Source organism: Furipterus horrens, unplaced genomic scaffold (assembly GCF_987537825.1).
Source record: "Furipterus horrens unplaced genomic scaffold, mFurHor1.1.pri manual_scaffold_3, whole genome shotgun sequence".
NCBI classification, from domain to species: Eukaryota; Metazoa; Chordata; class Mammalia; order Chiroptera; family Furipteridae; genus Furipterus; species Furipterus horrens.
Window position 1 is genome coordinate 12,118,143 of NW_028327173.1, and position 19,308 is coordinate 12,137,450.

General features: G+C 51.0%; 1 protein-coding gene across 1 annotated transcript; it reads right to left on the reverse strand.

Moving 5' to 3' along the window:
• Positions 1-1,599: 1,599 nt before the first annotated feature.
• PLA2G2C (phospholipase A2 group IIC) lies at positions 1,600-13,871 on the reverse strand. Its single transcript, XM_090268716.1, has 5 exons — positions 13,759-13,871; positions 11,738-11,882; positions 9,883-9,986; positions 2,852-3,058; positions 1,600-2,351 (listed from the first exon to the last, which is right to left on the reverse strand). The coding sequence occupies exons 1-4, from the start codon at positions 13,796-13,798 to the stop codon at positions 2,889-2,891; spliced, it is 459 nt and encodes a 152-aa protein (XP_090124842.1). The 5' UTR covers positions 13,799-13,871; the 3' UTR covers positions 1,600-2,351; positions 2,852-2,888.
• Between the last annotated feature and the right edge of the window lie 5,437 nt (positions 13,872-19,308).

Genomic DNA, 19,308 nt, shown 5'->3' on the forward strand with positions numbered 1-19,308 from the left:
AAGGTCCAAGGTGATGGTAGCTCAGATCAAGATGGCAGCCCTGAAGGGGGTGAGAAGTGGTCACTAGATTTTCCCCTTCCTATTTTATTTAGTTAATGTGTACATTTTACTCATGTATTTTACACATACAGGATCCAGCAGTATTTTGAAGACAGTGCCAACAGATTGGGTGTGGGATGTGGGATAAAGAATCTGACAAGCAGGTTTTGGCCTGGGGTGAGCAAAGATGGAGGAGGGCCCCTCCGCTGAGATGGGGACAGACAGGTGGCAGAGGCGCTAGTGTGTGCGTGCGTGCCTGTGTGCATGCATGTGTGTGTGTGTTGAATTACCTTCCATCCCCGTCCTGGGAGGCTCCGCACATCTCCTTGCCCCTCCCAGCTCCTCCGCACCTTTGAGCTCCCAGACAAGAGTCAGACCCCAGCATTCCCCTGGGGAGCCTCGCCTGACCCTGCCAGACAGCGGCCATTGCTCCCGAGCCAGCCCCAATTCCAGTGTTTCCCAGCCCGTTTTGTAATTGCTTGCTGACTTGTGTTGCCCCCGGTCTGAGAGCCCTTTGGGGTCTGAGGCGTTTTGTTTCTCTGCCCTTAGTCCAGGGCCTCAGTGTGTATTTGCTGAGGGGCTGTGGTTGCCCTTCCTGGAGAGCAGGCTTTCCCAGTGAAAGTCAATGACACCCCTCTGCAGTCCCACCTTGCCCCTCTCAGAATCAGGGCAGTGACGCCGAGTGGGCTCTGGATACCATCGCAGGCCCATTGCCTCTGTTTTACAGATCAGGAGCCGAGGCCCAGGGAGTGGAAGATGGCCTGGATCTCTCACTAGACCACAGGTCCTCCATGCTGAGCACCTCCCCCTGCCCCAGCCCCTCTTCATCCTCTGTGGCAGAGGGCCAGACACCTCCCATTCTGACTTGGACTCTGCTGTGGTCAGGAACCCCCCAGGAGGGTGGTGCCTGGATGGGCCTCGCCCCCTGGGCCCACACCTGCCTTTCTGTAGCCACTCCCCTCACAGACCTTCAGGACCCTCTCCGATCCCCGCAAACCTCAAGCTTCCCTTCTGCAGTTGCTGTGACTACAGCACATGCGGGCAGGGTAAGTGAGAAGAACGTACCACATGTTGCTGACCCTGAGAGCTGAGCAGGCAGAGCAGAGGAGCCCTGGTCCCCAGACCCTCAGCAGACCGCCTGCTTCTGGCTTCCTTTTCTGTCTTCACACCAGTGACAGGTGTGAAGTGTCTGAACTTGAACTCCTAATAGCTGCTATAGCTCCTAATGTTCTCCCCCAGGATATTTACACCTGATTTTGTTCGCTTGTTTTCTTTAAGTCTCTGAATTCCTGTTGCCCAGCACTATGCGTGATGCAGAGGAGGAGCTCAATAAATATCTGTTGGGTGGCTGAGCGATCACATCCCCCTGGGTGTTCTCTATTATTACATGAGCATGGCCTTTCTCCTCCCGACCTACAGAGAGGGGCAGCAGCCACGTCCATAATGTGTCTGTGGCCTCCAAGTGCAGCACAGTGCTGGGAACCCGGGAGTCTCAGCGAACGAAGACCAGTTACACAGTAAGCTATGCTGCATGACAAACCACACCCAACCTGAGGGACTTAAAACACCAGCCTTTATTTAGCTCACAACCCTGCGAGTCAGCCATTTAGCCTGGGCTCAGCCGGACAGTTGTTTTGGTGGTTTTGGTCTTGGTTATGTTCTGTCCTATGGCTGTCGTCAGCTATCACTCGGCTTTGCTGATCTTCACTGAGCATTCTCACATGTCTGAGGTGTCGGCTGAGACAGCTGGGCTGACGGACGCTGATCCAGGTGGGCGCCCACCCTCCAGTAGGCTGGCCCAGGCCTTTTGCCATGGGGGAGGCAGGTATCCTGAGAGCCGAATGCACTAGACCTCCTAAAGCCTAGACTGGGGAACTGACAGACCATCACTTCCACTACATCCTATTGAACAATGCAAGTCCCAAGGCCAGTTCAGAGTTCAGATTCAAAGGGTGGGGAAAATACTCTACCTCTTGATGGGAAAAGCTGAGTGTCGCATCATGCGAGCTGAGGATACAGAGAGGTAGGGATAATTGTGGCCGCCTTTGCGATCGACCATACCAGTTGGACATTATAAAGACCAGGGTCCACCCAGATTAGATCACTCTAATATTTAATAGAATTTATATCTGATGTAACCAGAAGATTCCAAGTTTGGATGGAGATTTTGGATGCCGCTGATTCCCTCTGCCATGCCCTCTTCCTCCATTCCTCTGACATCTTCCCGGCTATGGCATCCACATGGCAGCAGTGTGTGCTGATGTTCCCGTGCTCTGTCTTGAGAGGTGAAAATGGCATCGATTTTCTCCCACCTGAGGGGTTTCAGAAGGCAGAACTCGAGCAAATGAAAAACAAACTTCAACTGTGCCCCTCAGGTCCGTGGCGTGTGTGCCAAGACCTGGTTTGTTCTCCAGGATGTCTGCCTCGCTCACAGCTAGATATGGGTTGTGGGCCCATTCCCAAGTCCAGCCTGCAGCCTCAATAGAATTGAGGTGGAGGGAGAGTCCAGGGAAGATCTGGGGGCCTCTTCCCTCCTGGAAACTTCCTGGGATGGGGGTTGGGGACATCTCTCTGTGCTGTGAAAGGTTTTATTGCCTCCCAATACTTACTGCTATGGGACTGACTGTATCACTGACTCATGTATACACTCATGGCCTTTCTCCCTCCATAGAATGCCAGGACTTTGTCTTTGATCTCCAGCCCTCTGATGTTGAGTGACAAAGGAGTAACCCCAGCCAAGTGCTGGAGGGCAAGCTACGCGAACTGGAGCTCATGGGGATGATGGGAGAGGGCTTCCTGGAAGTGATCCTACCGCAGATGCTGACCGAGGAAAGGATCCCGAGGCCCCGCTAGCACTGGAGTTTGCGCCTGCCGCACCGGGGCCGGCTCAGGAAGAACTGCTTGAAGTTTTTCTCGTAGGTGGGTAGGCTCTCTTTGAAGCAGGATGCAGATCGCTTGTCACACTCGCAGGCCCCCAGCCCACAGAGGCAGGCAACACTGGGACTGAGGGAACATTTACCTGCAGAGAGACAGAGGGTCACTGGGAGCTCCCAGCTCCCTCCCAGGGTTTGGTTCTAAGGTTTGGAAGGACAGAGAGCTCGCTGTCAGGGGCCAGGGGTTGAAAACAGAAAAAGAAAGTCACTTGGAGTCCTTTTCCTTCGTCCCCGAGGCCTGATCACACCCGGACATGTCACAAGTACTGGCATAAGGAGCAACCTAGAGGACAACAGAAGTCAGGGAGCGTGGGCTGCGTGGAGGGGGTGCCCTGAGTTAGGGCACCTGGGTATGTGCGGGCCAAGGTAATGGGAGCCATTTCCTCAGAACTCATCTCGTATTTCTGGCCGCTGCCTTGGCACCTCACGTGGATGTCTCAGTCGTCAACAACATAAGACATCTGAAAGGGAGTTCGTGATGCGAGCGAGTGCTCCCTCCGCCCACCAAGCCTGCCCCGCGTCCACACTCCTGGCTCAGTGAACGGCACCACCTCCTACGGGAGCCAGAAAGCTAGCAGCCAGCCTCGATCCCTCCCCGCTGTGACTCCCCACACCCAGTCCACCGGCAAGTGACACCGATTTCTCACTGCTTAAAATATTTCACGCTCTGCTCTCTTGTCTCCATCTTCTCAGCCACCACCCCAATCCCTGCCCTCGCCCGCTCCTCCTCCCCAATGGAAGCAACTCAGCAGGGGCCTTTTTCCAATGTAACCTGGATTGGGTTCACTCCCCTGTTAAAGCCCTGCTCTGGGTCTCCACTCTTTGGGAAGGCGTCCCAAATCTTTGCCACAGACTCCAAAGCAGGCCTGCCGTGATCTGGCCCTCACCAACTTCTCCATCCTCAATGTCCCTCACTCTGCCACCATCACTCCTGTCCAGGCATGCCAGCCTTTTTAGGTCACATGCCTTGCTCTGTCTTATCCCAGGGTCTTTGTCCTTGAGGTCCTCTTTGTCCAAAACAGTTCTCTCCAGGATGTTCAAGTGTCCGGATCTATCCCACCTTTTGGGTCTTGGTCAAATGTGCCTGCGTCAAAGAGGCTCTCCCTGACCACCCGACCCGAGGCTCTCTCCAGCCACTCTCTCACCTCCCTGTTTGTTTCATTCGCTGTACTTTCCTAACTGGGACTTCTCAGGGATTTACTTGCTTGTGTCTGTCTCTTCTCAGCAGAGTGTGAGCTCTCTGAGGCTGTGGCTTTGTCTGTCTGTCCATCACAGCATCCCCAGCATGCAGAATAAATGCCAGCACATAGTAGGTGGTCAACAAACAGTCACTAAATAAATGAAGGAAGCCTCCTTGGGCCTTTGGGATGAAGTGTCTGCCCTTTGGCCAAATCACCACTAGATGGGCATCTTTCATTTAGTAGTCAGAGCTGCAGTGCTCTGTGTGTGTGTGTGTGTGAGAGACAGAGAGAGAAAGAGAGAGAGAGAGAGAGAGAGAGAAGGAGAGAGAGAGAGAGAAGGAGAGGGAGAAAGAGGTCTAAGGTACAGCTTCTTCCTTCTAGATAACTACCCAGTTCCATTCTCTTTTGAGGGTTGGGGTGAGAAAGAGTTTGGGCAAGTGAGCTTCAGTGTCCTGATTTATAAAATGGTGATACGAAATAATAATGTCAAAAATAAGTAAGTGTCTACTTCACAGGGTTGTGAGGATTTTCCTTGTTGATGACAGATGGAGGGGTTGCATGCGCCGGGCACACAGAGAGCACTGTTCGCATGCCTGTTATTCAGATGTTGGGGTGCCCTTAGCCTCACACACAGGACAAAGAAGATTCCTCTTAAGTGGGAACAAGTGCCGGCTGGTCGGTTGCCTCGCTCCCTCTCTGAGGCCCACAATTCCTGCAGGAGCTGTCCTCCCCCATCTTCCCAGAGATGACAGTTCTCAAGAGATGCAGACCCCACCCTATGCCTCAGCTCCACCTCTTCATTCACCCTCGTGACAGGGCCATGGTACCGTGCCAGGGATGTTCCCACCTCTGGTTCTCAGTTCCTGCCGTGCCCACTGCTCCTGCAGATGGGGTCACCTTGGCCTGCACACGCCCCCTTCCCCATCGGGGAAAATCCTCCAAAATCCAACAAGCCCCAGCACTCCCAGGAACTCTCTCAGGAGCCCCGGTTCATATCCATGTCCAGGCCTACCACCTCGGCTGTACCCAGCATGCCCCTTGCTTCCATCCCTGGGCAGCCACCACATTGTGCAGGGGCCCACTGGGTCCATGGCTGGTCCTCTCAGGGGAGAAAGGCTACCTGGGCACAGGGTCCTGCCTCATTCAGCCCCACTCCCCCACCCCCCGAGAAGGGCCTGGCACCACACACTGTCACTCACCCAGGTGCTGTCTCTCTGGAAACCTAAGGTGAGACACTCTCCCAGTCTCGGCCCCCTCCGCCCCCTTTTCTCTCCTCTTCTTTCCCCCCTCTCCTTTCTTCCCTCTCAGTTCCGCAAGCCTCCTCGCTCTTTCTCTCACGCCCCTTCCTCCTTCTCCCTTCGTCTTCCAACCCTTTCCAGCGTGTGGAGTATGATTCTCTCCTGACACTCAGTTCTGCTTCTAAAGGCTTGCCCGGTCCCCAGGCCATCTGTAAGTGATCCTGAGTGACCTGTTATCGGACTGCCACTGCTGTGGGCATCCCACAGCCATGGGGGAATCAGGCCTGTCATGGCCTGGGAGAAAAGACAGCCCTCTGCCCAGAAAGGCCGTCTTCGGACGCCATCGTTTCAAAACAGGCCTAAGTCCAGATCCTGCATCTTCCGATTTACAGGTGGGGAAACTGAAGCATGAAACATGGAGCTGACAGCTTTAGGATATTCCTTCTTGTTCCATGAAAATGCAGTTCCACCCATGAGACAAAGCAAGGTCTGCATCCCTGCCTAGGGCTGCCTGCCAGGCCTCTCACTGCGTGCACCCCACCCCCAACCTGGGTCCCCATCCTGGTCTCTCAGTTCTCTCCTTGGGTGCTCCTCTTCAGCCTCAGGGCTTTAAATAGTGCCTGAGAGCTGATGACTCCTGTTCTCACACCAGCCCAGACATCCCCCTGGAGCCCTAGACTCCCACATCCTCACGTCCCCCTGACTTCCCTCGTGGCATCTGACATGCATGTCAAAGCCCACATGGCTCCTGACAAGCTCTTGCTGTGTCTTCATAGTCTGCTCTTCCCCCGTCGGCCCCAGCCCAGCCCAGAGGATGACACCGCTGTCCACGGCTGCTCAGGTGGAGGAGGGGGGTTTGGCCTCTCTTTCCTTCCCACCCGCCTGGTTCCTCAGCAGGTCCTGTCTATTTACTTCCAAAACACACCCCGCATCTGTCACTGCTCCCACCTCCACATCATCACCCTCGTCCAAGTTATGGGGACTTCTCCCCACTAACAGCTCCCCTTTTTCTTCCTTGCTCCCCAACTTCTCTGCAGTGGCCACAGCGATCTTTCTAAAGCAAGATTAGTGCAGCTCATGCCCTGCTTCAAAGGACCCAGCAGCTTCCCCTGCAATTCGAGTGGAAAGTGAGCTCCTTACCCCGTCCCCCCCCCCCACACTGGCCAAATGCCACCTGCTTAGAGAGGCCTTCCTCGGCCACCTAAGGTGGCCGTCCTTCCCTCCCCCTGCCTTCGTCGTTCCTTACCTTGCTGCCCTGTTTTCAATGCTTCATAGCACTTGTCACTGCCTGAATGTAACTTTACTTCTGAATATTTTATGACCTGTCTCTCTCCTGCAACGCAAGCTCCTTCCGGGCAGGGAGTCTGTCCTGTCGTCGCAGACCTGAGCGCGCGGCGCAGACGCGCCACTACCGCCTGCTGCTGCCTCGCTGGCTGGACTTACGCCACCTGTGGCAGCGAACGGAGCCCCGTCCTGGGAATCAGGAACCCGGGCTCTCGGTCCAGACCAGCTGCCTGCACGCTCTAGGATCTCAGGTGCTTCTCTCCAAGCCTGCTCCTCAGCTTTCAAATGGGGGCAAGGATACCTGCATAGACTATTTAATGGTTCGTCATTTATTCACTCATCAAACAGACAGGTATTGAGTTCCTATCATGGGCCTGGCCTTGGGCTAGAATCTGGGGGTCTAGGTCTAAGTGAGCAGACCCCACACTGCATAGCTCCAGGGGCGTCCTTCTCTGTGGGCTCTGAGAACTAGTGCTTTCCAACAGGACAGGCTTGTTCCCTGCTCTCCCAGAACCCACATTCTATGGGGGGAGGGGAGGGTTGATGCAAAAGTAAACAAGATAATTTCAGGTGGAGACAAATGTCTGGAGAGAAAGCCGGGGGTGTGTCAGCGAGGTAAGTGTTGTGAGGAATAAATTCAGGAGTAAAGGAGGAAGATCTTCGCAAACGACAAATTCCAAGGGGTACCCTGCTCGCCTTTCCCCCTTCGGCGGAGGGAGAAGTCACTGTTGGCTGCAACCCCATCCCTGCCTCCCACGGCCAGGTTCCTCCCCACACGACATATGCATGCCTGTGTGGGTGGAGGGGGCTGTCACCACTGGCTGATCTTAAAGTCCCTTGCAAATGCCAAGGACTTACGTAAGCCCACTCACAGGAGAGATAACAACCTCCCTGTTTGCCCCCGGGCAGCCTTCCTCACTGGGCAAATTGCCGGCAGCGCTCCGGTTACAGGCCTATCTCTGCACTGATCTAGTGACATTTAGAGACCTGGACACACCAAGTTGTTTTTCTCCTTTCCCTCCCCTGCTCACCAAGTGCATCCCGGAGCAGCCACTGGTTGCTAGGCAACCTGTGACTGGGCTTGGGTGCAAGATTTCAGAACTGGAGGCTGGGGAGGTGATTAACCCTTGAAGGGCAGCTCTTTGAACTGCAGTATAAGTGGGGATGAAGGCGGGAGCTTTTATTCTATAAGGGGTTCACCACCTGAGCTCAAGGAGAGAGAGGCAAGTGTAGAGGAGATGCTTCAAAGAAATGTCTCAATAAAGAAAATCCCAGTGCTTTTGCACAAAGTAAAGGTGACGAGGAAACTTGGATGAGCAAAGCAAGCTCAACTCCTAAAAGGAAAGGCATTCCCTGAGCACATGCGATGGGCCAATGCCTTTAGTTGGGTCAGTCCGCCCTTACAGCTACCTCATGAAGCGAGTACTAGTACCCTCCATTTCACAGATCAGGAGCCTACGGCCCAGGGGATTTTGCAATTATCCTGCTAGAAGGGGTGAAGCTGGGATTTGAACCCAGCTCTGCCAGCTCCAAAGCATTGCCCTCTCTGGGCCTCTTAGCAGGGTAGCCAGAGCTAGAACAGAAGGACCTGGGGCGCTGCAGAGGAGGAAACTCCATCTGCCTTTCTTTGCCCCCCTGGGCCAGGGCTGAGCATCCTAGTGACTGTGTTACAGACATTAAAGATTTGCATTTGTGTGGGTCCTCCAACCAAGTGCACCCTGTCACCCCCCCCCCCCCAACAGCCAGTGAGAAGAAAGCAAGACCATGAGCCAGGCTGAAAAGAGTCAGGAGGCAGCTTTGTGGTGTGGCCCTCCCTTACCAACCAGCAGCCTGGCGAGCCCCCACCCCTGCCCCCACACCTCAGAGGTGGGGCCTGTGGGGGAGGAGGTGGGCAGACACTTGGTCTGGCCTCCAGAGGGCATCAGATGCCAAGCAAACAATACTTTGGGGCACCTCCTCCGGAACCCCCCCTCCCCTGCCCTTGCACTAGGCCCTGATCCCTTTTTATCTCCTGGACATGACCCCGGGGCCTCAAAAAAGAGACACTTTTCTTTAGGCCTGAGGGTGGTCATGGCCAGACAGCTCCAACACAGGACGTCTCCTTGAACTCACATAGAAAAAAGGGGGTTGTCTCCCCATTGACAGTGTGCCTAGGGGCTATGGAGGCTGAGAAGCAGACTGAGCTGAAGCTGGCCCTCCTAAGGCAGGGGACAGAGCCCACCCCACTGCTTTTAGGTCTTGCCACCGTGACTGGGAAGACTGTACAGCTTTCTTGGCCCATCTTGGTGTGTCCTGAGCCAGAACTCAGGGTGGGGACACTGCGGAGACCTGGGGTTTAAGCGCTGAGCACCCCCTATAGTGGGGGAGATGAGGGCAAGGGAGGCAGTGGTTTCCTGACCTTGGGAGGAGACATGGACTTCAAGACACACTCACAGCTGTGAATAAACACCCATGGGGACGAAGGGGGTTCCTGCTACTCTGCAGGCCAAGGAGGAGGAGAGTGGCACACTCTTAGGGGAGGTCAACCCCTCCCACCGACTCCACTGGAATGAGTGGCATTCACAAGGCCTCTGGCCCAGGGCTCTCAAGTGTGCTGCTTTCTAGACTGAACTTGTCCTGCCCACAACCACACCCCAGCAGCCCCAGAACATCTCCCGGAACATCAGCGCCATCCTCCACGTGCCGGACACTCAGTACTTGCCTGCCCTTGTTCTTTGTCCTCCTCCCTGCATTCATGTGATGACATGTGACTTCCCTTCCCCATCCCCTCCTATTTACTTTTGTGTCCCCCACGGCCCCTGTCACAGTGCATGCAATCACCCTTAACAAATATTTGTTCAACTGAAAGACAGCTGAGCTCCTTCGTTAACGCATGACAGACATAAGGAAGAAAGTTCTCAGCAGCAACAGTTGCCAAGCTAAGCTGCAAAATCCGGCGTCATCTCAAGTCAACAACTATTTATTGAGCACGTACTACATGCACCAGCTCCATGCTCCCAGAGGGTGCTGGGTGCAGCTGCGGGCAGGAGCCACCAGGGAGAGGCACAGCAAGGACTCCCAGGAAGCTCCAGTTCTCAGAGTTACCGCTTATCGTCTCAAAGCACTTGGAAAAATTTCATTCCCCAAATGTACTCTGGGTCCATGAGGAGGCGGATATTAAGGGAAGGCTCAGGTTCAAAGACGTTTTCCCGCAAAGAGGCTACTCACAGACCACGGTGCTGTTGACGATGTGGAACTGGTAGCTGTTCAGCAGGGGCTGGCAGCCACGCTGCTTCAGCTTCTCGTAGCAGCAGTCATGGGCCAGGCAGCACCTGGGGGCCAGACCAGAGGGGGAGAGGGCCTTCTCCGTGGGTGGGCCTGGGAGTCAGATGAAAGGACTTACTGGCCTCCTCCCCTGGACGAGAAGGTGTGGGAAGTAGGGAGGTAAACTAATGACAATACTAAAAGTAATATTAATAACCACTCACATTTAGTGGGCCCTGTTCAGTACCTAACTCATTAGCTCCTCACAGGAACCCTATGAAGTGCGCCCATTGTCCCCCTTTCATAGGGGAGGAAATGAGACTGGGATGTGAATTTCCCAAAAACACACAGCTGGAAAAGGACAGACTCGGGACCCCACTTTAGGTCTGTGTACTCATTCATTCACCTAACGACTTTTTACTGAGCACCTACTATACACCAAGCACTGTGACAGTCTCTGAGGAGACAGTTGTCAGCAGCAACACATAATGCTTCAGTTCTTGCTCTCGTGGTGCTCAGAGTGATGGGGTGGGGGTGGGGGCAGGAAGGGAGAACATTCGAGGGAGGGGAACAGCTGGGAAATGGCCTCGGCTCGTTTCTCCACCCAGTGCATAGGAGGCAGGAGTACAGAAACCTGGCATCGGACTCTAAGACATGGGAAAGAAAATGCTTCCGGCTGATGCCCTGGGCCAGACGCTTCCATCCTCCCCCTCCCCATCCCCGTCTGCAAGCAGGCTCTTCACCATCTGTCATCTTGGCCTCATAGTGTTAAATTTCTCATCCACCTTTGAACTTGGACAAGGGTGGCACAGAGCATCAAAGGGCCTTGACTTTTAAACAGGCAAATTCTTGCTCAAATCCCGACTCTGCCACCTGGTTGCTGCATGTCTCTGAGCTTCGCCGCTTGGATTTCATGGGTCCTCACTGTTGTTGCCTATAGAATGGGGATGGAAACTCTGCCCCAGCCACTTGTTGCCAGGATTGAATTATGTCCCACGTGCAAATCACCAATCCCAGTACTAGTCGCACAAGGGGCATTTCATCAGTGTTGGGTCCCCTCCAGGACTCTGGGTCCTTCCAGCTGGAACATTCCACATCTCAGGAGCCCGACCCAGAGAAATCAAGCTCTAGGAGTGACAACTCAGGCCCCGCTATGAGGACATATTTATCCTGGCTAGGTTTAAATGGCAAGGAACATTCTGTTTCTTATTTCTTCTGATGAAATGGCTCACATGCCCTCCTGTTTCCTCCCTCCCAGGCCCTCGCCGGATTGCACCAAACTCCACTTTTTCTAGGAACTCACACTCCCTGACCCTCATCCTTGGAGTAGGCGTGGCAGGCAGACTTGTGCCTTGCCATGTGGCCTCGCCCAGATGGATGACTTTCCCAAAGTGGGCCACCCGGCTTCTCTCTCCTGGAATATGGAATTGAGGCTGGGAGAAGTCTTGCTGCACCTCTAATCCTAACAACTGGGGAGCTGAGAGAAGACCACGTTTGCCATGAGAACTGAAAAGGTTTCGAGAGCTCTGAACAGGACTGACTACATCATTTGCAAGGCCTGGTGCAAAATAAAAACATAAGAAAGTGCAGGGCCTCAGGAATGCTGGTCCCACGCAGCTGCACAGGCCACGTGTTCAGAGACAGCCCTGGTCTTGGGTTGCTCAAGACCTCCCTCCAATCCCCCTTCCATTTTTAGCTCATGTTCACCTGAATTGGTTTCTGTTATGTGCCACGTAAGAGTCCTGATACACTCCCTCTCTCCAAGCACGGATTTCAATGCCAAGTAAATGACAGGAGGCCTGGGAGCCTCTGCACTCACCTGTCGGTGTCATCCACGGGGGTCCCTTTGCCCCCAAGCCCGCAGTAGCAGCCGTATCCATAATATGAGAAGAAGGCGCTCCGCCCTGTGACGTGTTTGACCATCTTTTGAAACTGCCAGAAGCTGCTGTGAGTGAGGACTATCACTGCCAACGAAGAAATCAGGGAGAAGAAAAAATGGGGTGAGAGTCAGGCTGCTTTGGCGTTCCCTCTCCGGGGTGCCTTGCATTCAGGGTATCAGGAGACCCCTAAGCATGGTGCATGCTGGGATCATCGGCTCCTTTACGGGGGAAGGAGGTAGGAACAGACCTACCACACTGCACAGCTAGTTTCTTGCCAGTCTGGGATGAGAACCCAATTTCCATGATGTTCAGAACCATACGCTCAGCTACAGTTTTCCCCTACAGAGAAAAACAACCACCCTAGGCAGGAACTCCCTCAGGTCTGATGCTCAACATTAACGGGGAAAGTTCAAAGCCAGAAATGCCAGGCCCTGCAAATATCACAGGGCATTTACGATTGCACAGAAGAAACAAAATACTTCAGAGGCAGAGAAGATAACCTCGGTCCATTTTTAATGGCAAATACACATGGATCCAGCAATTTTTACTTCTAGAAATGCCTACAAGAGTGGGGGGAAATGTGTGTGCATGTGCGTGTGGATGTGTGTGTGTGTGTTTGCTTGCTGCAGCACTGTGACATCAAAAAATTGGAAACTACCCACATATCCACTCATGGGGGATTATAATTAAATGATGTCTTGAAAACATACTACTTTTAGTAGCAATACCTTTTAATAGCAATGGGATGGAGGAGGTAGGTGGAAAGAAAAACAGGCAATATTTATTTTGTGTACATTTTGTGCTGTTTGATTTTTTTTTTTTACAATGAGCATGTATTACTTTCCATTCAAATGTTTTAAACATGTGTGTGTGTGAAGTCTTGCAGGATGTATACCTAACCCTTATAAATGGTTATGCCTGGGTGTAGGAGAAGGCTTGGAGTCTGGGAAGGATGGCAAGGGGCTTTATTTTGCCACTCTATACTCACTTATTTTACTGTTTAATCACAAGCATGTGTTAATTTTGCCATAAAAATAAAATATAAAACATGAACTTGAGGCAGGGAAACAGAGACAGAGGGTTTGGGGAAATTTTCCCAGGAGCCTCCCCATCACATAAGGTAGTTTTGATGTCTTGTCCAAAGCTCCAAAGAGGGGGCCAAAGCCTGGGGGTGGTCCCTGTTGCCCAGGTGGCCCTAGACAGAGGGGGGGATCTTCTGGGTGCAGCACGGGGGTGGCAGAAGTGGCACTTCCTGCCTATGGTCCACCACACCATGATCTTGAAAACTGTAAATTCCACCACTAGGAGAAAATGAGAACCTCCCTTTTGACATTTTGACTCAGGGACCGGAAAGTTACTGCTCCACAGCTGAAACAGGTAGACGAATGCATTTAGACAAATCTCGACTCCACTAATCAAAGAGTCGAGGAGTTTTCCAACAGAACGAACACCGTTTCCTAGTATGTTCTTACCACTTTGCAGAAGTATGCAACCTGGTCTCCTGGCAGCGATGACTTATAAATACAGATTATCCCATAAGCCACCATAAGAATGCCTTTCTGATGGAAAACAACCGTTCCTAAACTAGCTAGATATATGTCTACAGTTTTGTTCTGAAGCTCACATGACTTCACGTAAAGACAACTAGCACCAAGAGGAAAAACTCCTGAAGGGGGGTGCATGAGGTAAAACAGAGTCAGATGCCCTCTTTCTTAGCACATAGTTGTAATCTTTGATTTCCCAGAAGTTTGGGAAGACCCCAACACTGGGATCAACCCATTTTGCAGAAGAGACAGAAGCAGGAGGACTTTGGTGGGAGCCGGTTCTACTCTTGATTCTCTTTTGAGCGACACCTGATTTCCCTTCACCCAAAGTCACCTCAGGAGGGACCACCCCAAAGACACAGACACACAGTCAGGAAGACAACCCCCCAGAACTCTCCCAGTTTCTCACAACTTACAGCAGGAGGTGAAGACCACGAGAACACCAAGGACCCTCATTCCCGAGGAGACTAGGGGATCCAAGGTGCCACGATCACAGCTTCCTCTGGTCACCAGGGGTCAGTCAGTTGAACTCCTGTTCGGGAGGAAATGACCCAAATGAGGCCCCAGCAGCAGTGCAGACCTTGGAAGGGCCTCAGTGGAGAGCTCAGAGCAAAGAGATCTTTTTCAAACCTAATTATCTCTAAATATGATACTCTTTCTGGTATTTAGACCTAAATATAAAGATAAGGCGGCTTCAGTTGTTTGAAAAGTGCAAGTGTTGTTTGTTTTTTTGTTTTTTATTTCTTTGTTTGGCAACACTATCCCTTCATCTCGTTTATCTTTTTCTTCTGAGGAGTCAGTATTCCTTCTGTTCCCAAGTTTAAAGGCATAAGTAGGAGCCACAGTGGAAATCCAGTGCTGGAAAGTTGAGCCCCATTTGCCTGGTAGCTACCCTCCGCCCCACCCTGTGTTTTCCCTCCTTAATGCTGGGGTAGGTACCTTTTTTTTTTAAAGTATATTTTATTGATTATGTTGTTACAGTAGTCCCAATTTTTTCCCCCTTTGCTCTCCTCTGCCCAGTACACCCCTTCCTCCAGCAATCCCACCCCCCTTAGTTCATGTCCATGGGTCATGCATATAAGTTCTTTGGCTTCACCCTTCCCTATATTATTCTCAACTTCCCCCTGTCTATTTTGTACCAACCAATTATGCTTCTTAATCCCTGCACCATTTCCCCATTCCTCCCCCTTCCCCCTCCCAGCTTATAACCCTCCTAATGATCCCCATACCTATGATTCTGTTTCTATTCTGGTTTGTTTAGTTGGATTTTGTTTTTATTTTTTAGGTTCAGTTGTTGATAGCTGTGACTTTTTTGTCATTTTAGTGTTCATAGTTTTGATCTTCTTTTTCTTAAATAAGTCTCTTTAACATTTCATATAATAAGGGCTTGGTGATAATGAACTCTTAGCTCTACCTTGTTTGGGAAACACTTCATCTGCTCTTCCATTCTAAATGATAGCTTTGCTGAATAGAGTAATCTTGGTTGCAGGTCCTTGCTTTTCATCACATTGAATACTTCTTGCCAGTCCCTTCCTGCCTGCAAAGTTTCTTTTGAGAAATCAGCTGATAGTCTTATAGGTACCCCTTTATAGGTAACTCTCTGCTTTTCTCTTGCTGCTTTTAAGATTCTCTTTTTATCTTGAAACTTTGCCATTTTAATTATGATGTGTCTTGGTGTGGTCCTCTTTGGGTCTAGCTTGTTTGTGACTCTCTGTGCTTCCTGGACTTGTATGTCTATTTCCTTCACCACATTTGGGGACTTTTCCTTCATTATTTTTTCACATAATTTTTCAATTTCTTGCTCTTCCTCTTCTCCTTCTGGCACCCCTATGATTTGGATGTTGGCATGTTAAAGTTGTCCCAGAGGTTCCTAAGCCTCTCATTTTTTTTTTTCAGTTCTTGTTTCCTCATTCTGCACCAGTTGACTGTTTTTTTCTTCCTTATGTTCCAAATCATTGACCTGAACCCCGGTTTCCTTCCCTTCACCATTGGTTTTATGGGGATTTTCCTTCGTTTCACTTAGCACAGCCTTCAGTTCTTCCCTTATGTGTTTGCCATACTCAAGCATATCTGTCAAGCCTGTGAGCATCTTTATCACCAGTGTTTTGAATTCTGCATCTGTTAGGTTGGCTATCTTCTCATTACTTAGTTCTCCCACTGGAACCTTGATCCGTTCCCCCTTTTGGGCCATACTTCTCTGTCTCCTCATCTTGATAGGCTCCTGTGTTTGCTTGCCTCTGTGTCTTAGGTAGAGCTGTCACTCCTGTTACATTGTAAGGGATGAAGCCTTAGGTATTCATCAGTACAGGGTGACCGGTTTCACCACGTGGCACATGTGTGGGGGAGGGATCAGAGAAGGAACAATGCTGCTTGCTCAGTACTTGCCCCTTCTCCAGGCACTTCTCCCACTTTCATCTTGCGCCTCTCTAGCTATTGCCCTGGCCGTCGTTCCCAGAGAGGGTGGGTCTGCGGATGTTCTAGGACCGTGGGGGCCCTTTAAACAAGCAGATTCTGCTGAGAAACCAGCAGTTTCTGCCTCCGCCCCAAACTCGACTGCTTTGCACAGTCAAAAGCAATGAGGCTTGATTTTCCCTGGCGTTAGGACCATGAGCTGCACAGTCTGGTCTGGTGCTGGTAACACTTCCCAGGTGTCCCTCCTGGCTTTTTAAAACGTCTTACTGCACTTTCCACCAGCCTGCTGCCACCGCTGCTGCCGCTGCCACCACAGTACATCCTTTCTGCCCCGGCTCTGCCCCTCCTACCTGTCTGGATAAGTAGTTCTTCTTTATGTCTTTGTGTGTTAGATTTTCATGCAGCTTGATTTTCTGGAACTTCTGGTCTCTATTTTGAGGTAATTGTATTCCTTCTTAGTTGTAGAGGAAGATGCAGCGTGTTTGTCTAGGCCTCCATCTTGGCTGGAAGTCCAATGCCTGGGTATCTTATTCATAAACTCACCCCTTTGGCTTCCTCTCCTTAAATGAGACTAAAAATGCCTATCGATCATTTCCAATGTTTCTTAAGAAGTTACAAAGTGCCAGGTACTGTCTTCTTTAAAGTCTTCATGGGTATAACATTACTTAATCCTCAGAAAAACGTGAGAGTGTTTCTCATTATTTTAGAGCTGGAGAAACTGAGGTCCAGAGACTTGACAAAGGACAAGAGCATAGCAGGAAGCGTGGCATGGCCTCCTATGTCAGCCTCCAGGGCAGCAGCCAGCGAGCTGGCAGTTCTCTAAAAGCTGCCCTCTCAGACCCATCAAACCATCTTACACACAGTGATGACTCATCGGTTGGCTTTTCCCCCCTGGAGAAGATAAGGAGGAAAGAGCCTGAAAGATCTATAAGTCAAGGCTCATTCCAGCCTGTTCATCTCTTTATTCCTAGAGTCTAAGTAGCACGGTGTCTAGGACAAACTAGTAATAAAGGTAAGGGTGGGTAACATTTGCATCATGCTTATTTTAGACTTGCGCACAGTTTCTGAGCACTTCACATATATTTACTCATCAAGTGCTCGCATCCCCCAGCTAAATAAGTACTATCATTATCCTCCTTCTGCAGATAAGGAAACTAGGCATGGAGACAGGGCAGTAAATAAGTATTTGGGGAATGAATGAATGGATAGTCAGAGTACAATCACACTTCAAGTTATAGAAATAAAAACAAAACTACAACCTACTGAGGACCAGAACGGGGCTAAGCGCAATCCATGGATTATTTCCTTGAGTCCTCTTGGAATACTCCCAAGGAGGCAACAGACAATCAACCCCAGTTTATTGATGAGGGAATCGAGATGGGCAGAGGTTAGATACTTTGCCCTGCAAGTTGACAGAGCCAAGACTTACCCCAAATGTGTCTGACTCCAAAGATGGCACCCTTAGCCCCTTAGCAGTTCTCCTGCTGACCTGTGGGCCACCGAGCAAAGGGCTGTCCCTACCCAAAACAAAGCCCAATGACCAGAGTATCTAAGCAGATGCCGCAATGCTCTGATGTTAGACACAGTTCTAGCAATGCATCAGCCTCTTTTTCTCAGACCCAGAAGTTGAACAAGAATAAAGCTCGAGTGGCTGCTTAGTAGGAAGGCAAAGGAGAGGGAGAAATGATTAAGCAATAACTGATCAAGCCTGTGAACCTGGGGCCGCTGAGTGCAGGGGCAGATGGCTCTAGCCACATCAACAGCACTGTTCCTGAAGCACAATCATGGACTTTGTGTCACCAAGAAAAGGTTTCATTTTGCCGGAGACTGCAAAGGTAAGAATCAAATAAGCTCCTCCCTTCAGCCCAGCTCTGGGGGAGGTCATTTAAACTTCAAGCCAGATATCCTTGGGTGGGTGGGTATAGGGGAGACCAATTAGCAGCTTGCTGGATCTCTCAGTAGGAAAGCCAGCTGTGGGGTCAACACCATGATCATTGTTAATTTCATTCACATTTGCTGAGCACCTACCACGAAGCAGGCACTGTGCGGGCAAAGTAGGGGACTCAGACACAGACTCATGGCCTACTGAAGGAGATGTCCACTGTAAGATGAAAAACAAATGATAATGAGCATTAATTCAGACCAAGCACTTAGCAAAGGCTTCACTGTGCCAAGACCCTTATGTGCATTCTCTCATTTCACCCTCACCACAATCCTATTCTTATCATCTGCATTTCACAGAAGTGGAATCGGAGGTCCAGAGAAGTTAAATCAGTTACCCAAGGTTCTCAGCTAGCAAGTGGTGCAGCCAAGATCTGAACTTGACCCCAGAGGCGATGCCTGCAACGCCCATGAACGTGCGATAGGCGGATACAGATAAAGCACCACGCGGGATAGGCGGATACAGATAAAGCACCACGCGGGAATGCTGGGTGAGGGGTGGGGCTCTGGGGTCCAAGGCGGGCTTTGAAGCCAGCTGGACTGGGGTTTTAAAACTGCTCTGCCATCAGTAGCTCGGGGTCCTGGGGCTCGGTCGTTTTCTAAAGCTGTTTCCACAGAGTAGAGTCATGAAGATTACAGGAGCTGACCTAGCAAGGGTGTGTGGTGCCTTCTTGGCTGGACATGTTCTGCTGGGCCAAAAGGGACCAGAAAAAGCACATGAGGTTTGGGGAGAGAGAATGCGTTTTGGAAAAACCTTCATGAAAGAGGTGACTTTGAAGATGGGTCTTGAAGGGTCAGCGAAATTGGATTAACTTCAATAAAGGGAGCAGGGTAGGGCAGGCATGAGCAAAGACCCTGGAAATGAGAAATCTGAGGGACCATTTGGGAAGCAAGTTGGCTGGAGCTCAGGGAGAGGGCTGGGGAGTAGAGGGGACAGTGGCTAGGAAGGAGAGTAAGTCTACTACATGCGAGCTGGCACGTCAGTGACCTCTGGCCATGGTACCAAGAACCTACTTTGCACGTGTACATTATAGGGTTCAGCCTTTGCAGACACATTCTTTATTTTAAAATAAATTTTTTTATCCTTACCCGAGGACACTTTTTTATGGCTTTTAGAGAAAGAGGAAGGGAGAGAAAGAAGCATCAATGTAAGAGAGAAGCATCGATTGGTTGCTTCCCACATGTACCCGGACTGGGGATTGGGGATCAAACTTGCAACCCAGGCATGTGCCCTGACCGGGGATTGAACCCACAACCTCTTGGTTATGGGACGAAGCTCCAACCAACTGAGCCACACTGGCCAGGGCTACCAACACCTTCTTTAAAGAAAGATGGGAGACAAAGGCAGCAGAGTCAGCTCTCTCTTTAAAGAGCAGGTGGGTACAGCAATTGACTGGCCAGCTGTCTTCCCTTCCCTCCATCCTCCCTCTCACTTCATGCTATGCATTACATGACACTGGGGAGCAAAAGGCACACACTGCTAAATATTAAACAGACCCTAGGCACAAGCTCCATTCCACTACCTGCCCACGTGCAGACACACACACACATGCACACACAGAAACAAAGGGCGTGAAAAGCCAAGTTGATTTTCCAAAAGATTGCATAACTCT

What these genes read in the sequence shown, in the direction of transcription:
- PLA2G2C (XM_090268716.1), bottom strand. Translation starts at nt 13,798, where the DNA reads ATGAGGGTCCTTGGTGTTCTCGTGGTCTTCACCTCCTGCT. An exon ending in CCCGTGGATGACACCGACAG is followed by an intron (nt 9,987 to 11,737) that starts GTGAGTGCAGAG and finishes TCTGGCCCCCAG; the next exon opens with GTGCTGCCTGGCCCATGACT. An exon ending in CGTCAACAGCACCGTGGTCT is followed by an intron (nt 3,059 to 9,882) that starts GTGAGTAGCCTC and finishes GTCTCTCTGCAG; the next exon opens with GTAAATGTTCCCTCAGTCCC.